Below are 10,000 nucleotides of genomic sequence, written 5' to 3' on the forward strand. Positions count from 1 at the left end.
CTATATTGGATATCCTGGATAATATAAATACATTATATATATATATATATATATTAATTAATAATTAATAGTAAATAAAAAAAAAAGAATGAGATAGAATAAACTTTTTAGGGTTTAGGTTTTTAGGGTTTAGGGTTTAGGGTTTAGGGTTTAGGGTTTAGGGTTTAATATATACCTTATAAGCAGGACCAAAAATAATATTAGTTTGTAGATTAGATGTATATATACAATGAGCATATGCATTAGCAATTAATTGTAAATAAATACCATTATTTAATTTACTTATATTAAAAAAAAAAGGAGAAAAACGTCCACTTTTTAATTTTATTGATTTAAATTGTAAAGCCCCACAATTATATGCTGCATGCAATAATTCACGAGCAATAGGAGATAAGGAGGAGGAGGAAGAGGAGGAGGAAGAGGAGGAAGAGGAAGAGGAGGAAGAAGAGGAGGGAGAGGAAGACATTTTGCTGCTGCTGATGATGACGATGATGGTGGTGGTGGTCGTGGTGGGGTTGGATATGCTGGTGGTGGTGGTGGTGGTGGTGTTATTGATTCTGCTGCTGTTGCTGCTGTTGCTGCTGCTGCTGCTGCTGTTGCTGCTGCTGCTGCTGTATTGTATTTTTGTCTTGTATTTTCTTCTACTTCTTATTTTTATTTGCTGCTGCAGTTGCTGCTGCTGCTCTTTTATTTTTTATAAAAAGAAGAAGAAAGTCAATTATTTAAATACTCAAGTAGAAGACCAATTGCTGCTGCTGATGCTGCTGCTGCTGCTGCTAGCTATGCATGCATGCATGCACCGGTGGTATATTATTGCGGCTGCTGCTGTTGCTGTATTTATTTATATACCTTTATATATAATATAAAATAAAAAAATAATTATTTATATATTTATTTTATTTATAAAAAAAAAATAAAAATTTAATATAATTCCCTATAAAGAGGCAAAATATCTGGCCCCACACCAGCAGCAGCAGCTGCTGCTGCTGCTGCAGCAACAGCAGCAGCAACAGATGCAACCGAATAAATTACTATTTAATTTAAATTAATAATTTATTTAAATATTTTTATTTAATTCATTTTTATTTTATTTATTTATTTATTTATTTTATGATTTTATTTAATGCATGCAGAGGAGGCGAAGGCACCCGAAGCCGGGGCCCCTGAACCTACCTTCTGTGGGGCCCCATCTGCTGCTGCTGCTGCTGCTGTTGCTGTTGCTGCTGCTGCTGCTGCTGTTGCTGCTGCATTTAGTTGTTATGAGTGTAAGCACACAGAAAACTGTTACGGAGATTCTTAACAGCCGCAGCCGACCGTGTCTTTCTGCCGCTGCAGCAGAGGTATAAAGGAAGATAAAGAAGTAAACAAACAACAAATTAAAATAAATGATTAATTAAAATAATTAATTAAATTAAATTAAATAATTAATTAAAATAAATAAATAATTATAATTTTTAACAGAAAAAGAATAGGAAAAAGAACTATTATAACAATAATAAATAAATAATGAATAAATAATAAACAAATAATAAATAATAAATAATAATAAATAATAAATAATAATAATACTATTATTATTATTATTATTGTAGTTATTATTGTTTATTATAATTATATTTATACTGAATAAAGAGGCAATTTGCTGCATAAATACAGACAGCCTCCTTCCTGCTGCTGCTGCTGCTGCAGCAGCACAAGCTGCAGCAGCAGCAGCAGCAGAAGCTGCAGCAACAGCTGCAGCAGCAGAAACAGATACTGCAACAGCAGCAGCAGCAACAGCAGCAGCAGCAACAGCAGCAGCAGCAACAGCAGCAACAGCTGCAGCAGCAGAAACAGATACTGCAACAGCAGCAGCAGCAACAGCAGCAGCAGCAACAGCAGCAGCAGCAACAGCAGCTCTGCTTATGCATAAATAAATTCGTTAATAAATTAAATAAACGCATAAATACCAGCAAAAGGGCACAAAGGTGTGCACCACCAAACCCTAAACCCTAAACCCTAAACCCTAAACCCTTAAAATGGCGGACATTCTGCCTTCAAAAGAAATGCAAAAAAATATAAAATAAATCGCCAAAGAAAGACAAAGAAGAAAAAAAGCAAAAGAAAAGAAAAAGAAAAGAAGGACAATAATATAAATAAACAAAATAAAAACAATAAATTAAATAAAAGAAAAAAGACAATAAATTAAACAAAAACAAAAAGAAAAAAGAAAAAGACAATAAAATAAATAAATAAATAAATAAATAAATAAATAAATAAATAAATAAATAAATAAAATAAAGACAATAAAATAAACAAAAACAATAAAAACAAAATAAAGGACAAAAAGAATAAAATAAACAAAAAGAATAAAATAAACAAAAAAGAATAAAATAAATAAAAAAGAATAAAATAAACAAAAAAGAATAAAGTAAATAAAAAAGAATAAATTAAAAAGAATAAAGAAAAAGAACAAAATAAAATAAATAAAATAAACAAAAACAACAAACAGCAAATATACAGCAGAAAGTTGCCAATAAGGGGAAACAAAAACAAATACAAAAAGAAAAAGAAAAAAAAAAAAAAGAAAAAAAGAAGAGAAGAAATAAAAAGAAAAAAGAAAAAAAGAAGGAAAAAAGGGAAAAGAGAAAAGAGAATAATAATACAACAAATACCCTTATATACTATATGCAACCTAGCTCCCTAGATTGCTAGCTAGCTAGCTAGCTAGCTAGCTATGTAGCTAGCTAGGTAGACAGCTAGCTAGGCAGATAGCCAGGCAGCTAGCTAGGTAGGTAGCTAGGTAGCTAGCTAGGTAGCTAGCTAGGTAGCTTGCTATGTAGGTATCCAAGAAAGAATTGTTATTGTTAATTAGCTAGCTAAGAGAAGAGGAAGCAAATAGAGAGAAGACTGTGGGGTGTACGTACACCTCAAGAATAAGGATTGAAGAAAAAGAAGAAGGCAGTTAAGTTATATAGCAGCATAAATATATTTCCCTCCTTTTTTTTTTGCTGCTTATTAGTACCCTTTTTTATATTAATATATATAATTATATATATTAATATTTTTATTTGTATTTATTTATTAACTGCAATTCATACTGAGACAACAAAGGGGCCCCCAACAGCAGCTTGGGGGCCCCACAGGGCCCACACAATGGGTCGCACACAGACAAACTACTCAGCTTTCTGCTGCTGCTGCTGCTGCTGCTGCGGCTGCTGCTTACCCGCCAATCCAACTTAATTGAGGGGGGGGCCCCGGGGGCCCCGGCGGCGGTACCCCATCCGGTTGTTGACTGCCTGCAGGGGGCCCCTGCGGGGCCCCTTGAGGTGTTCCCTGGGGTGGTCCCTGAGGAGGGCCGGCCTGGGGGGCCCCTTGTGGGGGGGCCCCCTGTGGGGGGGGCCCCGGTGGGCCCCCCTGAGGGGGTACAGTTACTAAGGATGGGTTAGGGGGCCCCGTATCTGGCGATCCATCTGTGGGCATCTTAGCGGAAGACAAATTTAATACTGAGGATTGGCCATAACGCATATTGGGGGCCCCTAGACAATCTGGGGGGCGCAGCCGCTGCTGCTGCTGCTGCTGCTGCCGCTGCTGTTGCTGCTGCTGCTGCAGTTGTTGTTGTTGACGTTGCAGTTGCTGCTGCTGTTGTAATTGTTGCTGTTGCTGCAGTTGCTGCTGCTGCAATTGCTGCTGTTGCTGCAATTGCTGCTGCTGCTGCTGCAGTTGTTGCTGCTGCTGCAACTGCTGCTGCTGCTGTAGTTGCTGCTGCTGCAACTGTTGCATCTCTTGCAGATGTTGGTGTCGCTGTAGCTGTTGCTGCTGGAGTTGCTGTTGCTGCAACTGTTGCTGCTGCAACTGCTGCTGTTGCATTTGTTGTTGCATTTGCTGCTGCTGCTGCTCCACATCGTGCTGCGGCAGCTGCTGCAAGCCAGTAAATGGCATGCTGCAGTCGCTGCTGCTAGGCGAGCATACAGGAGCGGTAGATCGAGAGGAAGCAGCAACAGCATACGTCGTAGCTGCTGCTGCATCGGTCTCTACAATCCCTCCTCCCCCTCCTGTACTACTGGGACTTTGTTCTTGTTTAATATCTCTATCTGACGGTTTATCTGTATCCCCAATATCATTGTTATCGAGGCTTCTCTGCTGCTGCTGCTGCTGCTGCTGCAGGTCGTCATCGGGCCGCTGCTGCTGCTGCTGCTGTTGTGGGTGCTGCAGCTGCGGCTGCTGCAATTGCGGCTGCTGCAGCTGTGGCTGCTGTAACTGTGGTTGTTGTGTTTGTGGCAGTGGTGGCTGCTGGATTTGTTGTTGCTGTGTCAGCTGCTGCATCGGCTGCTGCGGCTGCTGCTGCAATTGCTGCTGCGGCTGCTGCATCTGCTGCTGCTGCTGCTGCTGCTTAGCCATCCACCAGGCCCTTTCAACTTCTGCCATTAGACAAGGGGCAAGTTTAGTATTCATGAGGGGCCTCCGAATAAGAAAAGATATTAAGGCAACAACTTCTGCTTCGCTGGGGGGCCCCTCAGCAGCAGCAGCAGAAGCAGCTGCAGCAGCTGCTGCTGCTGGACTTGGTGCAGCAGCAGCCCCTAAAAATGAATTATCCGTCCCTCCACTCTTGACAACATTTGAAAGCCAGGGTCCCCTGGTCATGCATGCATCTCCCTGCTGCTGCTGCTGCGGCTGCTGCTGTGGTGGGGGGAATCGTGGTCCCGGCGGCCCACAGGGCCCCACGGGAGGTGCCCCACCACCTGGGGCCTCGGGGGCCCCTGGGGCCCCTACAGGTTCTGTGAAAGGCAGCAGACGAGGTTCTATTGTTTGCTGTAAAGGAGAAAGATCAGAGGGCCCCGGTAAGGGGGGCCCCCCTCCTGATGAAGGCAGCAGCGGCTGATGCTGCAGTGTATACGAGCTATAGAGAGAGGGATGAGGAGGAGGCGCGGTTTGCTGCTGAATAGTGTTGGAGCAAAAATCTGCGCCCGGTGCACCAGCAGCAGCAGCTGCTGCAGCAGCAGCTGCAGCAGCAGCCGCAGTAGCAGGAACTGCTGCAGGTGCTGCGACTGACGTATGTGGGTTTACTGGACCCCCACCACCAGCAGCAGCGGCAGCTGCAGCTGCAGCAACAGCAGCTGCTGTTCCTACAGTTGTTGTTGCACCTGTGGTTGGTTCACAAGGAGGCAGTACATCCAAATCGTTTTGCTGCTGCTGCTGCTGCTGCTGCTGCTCCTGTTTTATTCTCTTATTACGGCATAGACGGGGCCTCTTTCTTGAATTTCTTTTGTTTTTTCTTGGAGAAAGAGAAGGAGGAGAAGAATTCGTATTTTCTTCATTATCGCAATTATCTGAGAATTCCCCCTCTAAGCAGGAGGTCCGACGAGAGTTATCTGCTGCTGCTGCTGCTGCTGCGGCTGCTGCTGCTGATGTATTATCATGTGGAGGAGGAGGAGGATGATGATGGGGGCCCCCACCCTCTGTACCTTCATCTGGTGCTGCTGTTGCGCTGCTGGGGTGGGGCCCCAGGAAATCCGCTGCTGATGCAGGCTGCTGCTCCTCCAGCATTGCGACAGGGTACAAGCATCAGGGGGGCCCTAAACTGATGCTGCTCCTGCTGCTGCTGCTGCTGCAGAGGATTATAAGAGAGGCAGCAACGAACACAATGCTTATGCATAACACATGCCTCTCTTATAATAACTTGTAAACAAAACAAATAACGCAGGAGATATACAATGATATTATATCCTATGCAGCGCAGACACCACACAGATCACCGATTGCTGCTGCTGCTAATGCTGCTGATGCTGCTGATGATATGGATATATATATCGTCCTGCTGCGTATGCTGCTGCTGCTGCTGATGCTGCTGCTGCTGCTGTGGATGTGCTGCTGCGGATATGGCGGCAGCGGCAGCAGCAGCAGCTGCTGGTGGACGCCCGCGTGGTCCGTTCTCCTCCTAGATGAATAAATATAGAAAGATGGATACGTTAAGAGAATGAAGAAGGCGAGGGGTTAATCTAGAGATGAAGAAATGGCGGGGCGTTTGTTGATTGCGTCTTTGACGGAACGGGCGATAGCCGTTGCCTTCTTTTTGCGTCTGATTAGCAGCCATCTGGAAACATATAATAATAGTTTCAAACTATGCTAGGAGAGGAAGAAGGGTCTTAAGTGACTTTCTTACCCTTCTAGCGGCGCCTGCGTAGCCGCGGCAGCCCAGGGAGGGTGCTTGCTTGGCAGGGAGTGCATCAGCAGAGAGAGGAAACAGGAGGTCTCTCAGGTGTAATCCACTGAAAGAAAGTACCCTCTTGCTGAAACAGGGGAAGAAAAGCGTTTGAAGAAGAAAGGGAAACAGACAGAGGCAGAGGTGGCGCTTGGGGCCCTCTTACTCACAGCCCCCTCGACCGTCGGTGGCACGAAGAGGTGGAAACATGAAAGAAAATGAGGAAAGCTGATGAAAAATGGATATATTAGATAAAATAAACGATTTCTCTAACGTTTTCCATGAACAGAAGTCCTTTTAAGCATCTTTATGAGGTCTGTTAGAACAGCAAAAGGAGGAAAACTCGGTTCAATGGGCTGATGGCCGTCTGGTGTGTATGTACGTCATGGATCGAGTGAATGAAGGAGTTTCCTTTATGATCCTCTTTCTGTACAACAAATTAATGAATTAATGTTTATGAAATGGATTTCTTTCGAGTATTAATCATTAAAACTCTATTTATATATACTATTATCTCCTCCTCCTCTCCTCCTGCATTCACAGAGGAGGTATAAAGCCCCTCGTAATACCCCACCACCACACACCACCCTCTCAACCTCCCCTCCTGGTTTCGGCGCTTGTCTGCTTCGTCTTCTTCGTCTTTTTTACCTTTTTCTCTCTGTAAATCCTCTTGCTTTTCTATCATCATAGCAAAAGAAGTTGAATTTCTCTTTTATTACCTTGAATCACCACTTCTCCTTCACAGATTTCAACTGCGACGCTTGATACTTAATTGCAAAAGGCGAGGAAACTATCAATTATTTTTTTCTTTTTCTTCTTTTTTTCCTTTTTTTTCCCCCTTTTATTGAAAATGCTTGAAGCTAAACTTCAAAGTGCCGTCGTTCTTAAGCGCGTCTTCGAGGCCATGACGTGTCTGGTCAGCGAGGTTAATCTTGACTGTGACGAATCGGGACTTAAATTACAGGTATTTATTCTTTTTTTTTTTTTTTATTTCTTTTTAATGTATTTATTTAAATTATACCTTTTATCTATTATTCTTCTATATACACATTACCTTTATTTTGTGTGTATATGTGTGTGTGTATTGAACTTTTTCTTATATTACCTCCTATTAACTCTATAATGTACAGGTGTATATCCTTTATTTTCTCTGTGTGTATATATTTATTCAAGTTTATTTCTTTTTCTGTATAATTCCCTTTACCTTTCTTCTTTATTTATTTACTTTTCTTCTGTGTATAACCATATATCCCTCCTTTTACGATGCCTTATTAATAAATATACATAATATATATAATTAAATATAATTCTTTTTTTTATTATTATCCTTTATTCTCTATAACTATCTCTCTCTATCTCTTCTTGTCTCTGTCTCTGTCTCTATCTATAAATAAGAATACAACATCATCACAATCCATAAAATTCAAATTAAAGGGTTTAGGGTTTAGGGTTTAGGGTTTAGGGTTGATAAGTACATATATATATATAGATTTTTTCCTCTTTTTTTTTGTGTATGAATGTGTATATGAATTAGGCAATGGATCAATCTCATGTAGCATTAGTATCATTAAAATTAGAAGATGTAGGTTTTTTACATTATAGATGTGATAGACCAAGATCTCTTGGATTAAATATGTCTTCTGTTGTTAAAGTATTCAAGTTATGTAATTCACAAGATACTGTCTCTGTACAAAATGAAGATGAAGGAGATATGATCACATTCGTATTCGAGAATAATTGTAAGTTTATCTTCTTTCTCCTCCTCCTCCTCCTCCTGTTGTTGTTGTTGTTGTCTTGATGCTCCTGCTGTTGTTGTTGTTGTTGTTGTTGTCTTGCTGCTCCTGCTGCTGTTGTTGTCTTGCTGCTCCTGCTGTTGTTGTTGTTGTCTTGCTGCTGATTTTTTTTTGTTCTTGTTGCATTTCTGCTGCTAGTCATGACTCTCTTTTTGTTTATTTATTTATTTATTTTATTTTATTTTATTTATTTATTTATTTATTTATTTATGTTTGTTTGTTTGTTTGTGTATTAGTGGATGATAAGACATCTACATTTAGTTTACGATTGATGGGTATAGAACAAGAATCTTTAGGTGTACCTGATGAGGAAGAGAGCGACGTAGAGATAACATTTAGTGCAAAAGAATTTGCATCTATTGTTAATACATTAAAAGAATTTAGTGATTCTGTACGTATAGATGTTGATAAAAATGGCGTAAAATTCATTACTAATGGGGATATAGGAGGAGGAGAAGTTGTATTAAAACCTAGGGAAAGAAATTCACATGATGATCTAGATGTTGGTGTTGAAATTAAGGTAAGATATAAATATATATTTATATATTTATATATTTATATATTTATTATCTTTATTTATTTTATTATACATTTATTCTCTAATTATTCATTTTCTTCTCTTTTCTTTTTTTTCCTCTTTTTCCTCTTCTTGTTCATGTTGAGCTGCATGTACACCTCAATTAGTTTATTCAACTTTCTGAATTTCATCATATTTTCTTGAATTTTTCATGAATTTTGTTGTTTTTTTTTTTATAATAAATAAGAATAAAATAAATAAATAAGAATAAAATATATAAATAAAACTGAATAAATATATTTTTGTGTATATATATATGTTTCTTGTTTGTTATAGGTGAATCATCCTGTAAGTCAGACATATGCAGTAAAATATTTAGTATTTTTTTCTAAGGCAGCATCATTAAGTAATGGATGTAAATTATCGTTAACTGCTCATCGTCCTATTGCAGTAAAGTTTGATATATTAGATCCAATTCAAGGAGAAAGTAGAAGTTCTGCACCTAAATTAGGACATTTTAAGTTCTATTTAGCACCAAAGATGGATGAGGATGAAGTTGATCAACACAATACACCAGAAGATATGCAAACAGAAGGACCAAAGGCAGAAGGACAAGTTAAACCAGAAGAAGATATGGATAATTAATCTATTTATTTATATTTATTTATTTATTTATTTATTTATTTATGTGTGTGTATTTATAATTAATACATGCAGTCATTATTTTATGCATGCATGCAGTTCCATGCATGCAAACAGGAAGGAAGGAAGGAAAAAAGGAAAAAAGGAAGGAAGGCAGCTTTGTGTCCGTCTTTTTAGTTCCATGCATGCATGCATGCATGCATGCATGTTTGCTAGCATATAAGCAAGCTTTGGGGCTTTCTATGTAGCTTAGCTAAGAGACGATACAGTTGCGAGGGCAATAGGGGAGGAGGGAGGGACATCAACAGCAGCAGCAACAGCAGCAACAGCAGCAGCAGCAACAGTAATGGTATGCGCAGCAGCAGGTAGCTGTTGAGTTACGACTGCTTGTCTCCTCCTTTTTAGTTTTCATGTTCATATGCAAATACTGCAGCTAGCTAGCTAGCTAGCTAGCTAGCTAGCTAGTAACAATGGCGCCAGCTAGCTAACCAATTAGCTAGCTAGTTAGCTCGCTAGCTAGCTAGTTAGCTAGTTAGAGGTTTAGCTAGCTGCATAGGCGTCACCGCCGAATTGAGTTGGTATAAAGACAATGCAATTTGGTTGTTGTTGCGCTGTGTATAGAAACAGTTGCTGCTGCAGCAGAAGCTGTTGCTGCTGCTGCTGCTGCTGTATATTGTTTCTTTCCTTGCAGCAACAAGAAAAAGAACTAGGAAAAGAAAGCCTGCTTCTTTGCAGAATAAAAAAAAAACAAAGAAAAATGTCTTAGGGATTGTTATCTAGGCAAATGAATTTTTATTGGTTTTTTAGTTACAAAGTTCAGGTGTATAGGCAGCTCTGCGGTGTATAGGCAGCTCTGCAGTGTATAAT

The 10,000-nt window shown here is 40.0% G+C and overlaps 2 protein-coding genes across 2 annotated transcripts; one reads left to right on the top strand and one right to left on the bottom strand.

The window, feature by feature from the left end:
• Positions 1–3,201: 3,201 nt before the first annotated feature.
• Positions 3,202–5,526, bottom strand: EMWEY_00026940 (hypothetical protein, conserved; the record flags this gene model as incomplete). Its single annotated transcript, XM_013478130.1, has 1 exon — positions 3,202–5,526. One exon carries the CDS (start codon positions 5,524–5,526, stop codon positions 3,202–3,204), a length of 2,325 nt encoding a protein of 774 aa, XP_013333584.1.
• A 1,505-nt stretch (positions 5,527–7,031) lies between these two features.
• On the top strand, positions 7,032–9,136 carry EMWEY_00026950 (proliferating cell nuclear antigen 1, putative; the record flags this gene model as incomplete). The annotated part of the gene is made up of 4 exons (XM_013478131.1): positions 7,032–7,145; positions 7,716–7,920; positions 8,211–8,494; positions 8,828–9,136. 4 exons carry the CDS (start codon positions 7,032–7,034, stop codon positions 9,134–9,136), a joined length of 912 nt encoding a protein of 303 aa, XP_013333585.1.
• Between the last annotated feature and the right edge of the window lie 864 nt (positions 9,137–10,000).

Source organism: Eimeria maxima, genomic scaffold, assembly GCF_000499605.1.
Source record: "Eimeria maxima Weybridge genomic scaffold, Emw_scaff295, whole genome shotgun sequence".
Taxonomy (NCBI): Eukaryota; Apicomplexa; class Conoidasida; order Eucoccidiorida; family Eimeriidae; genus Eimeria; species Eimeria maxima.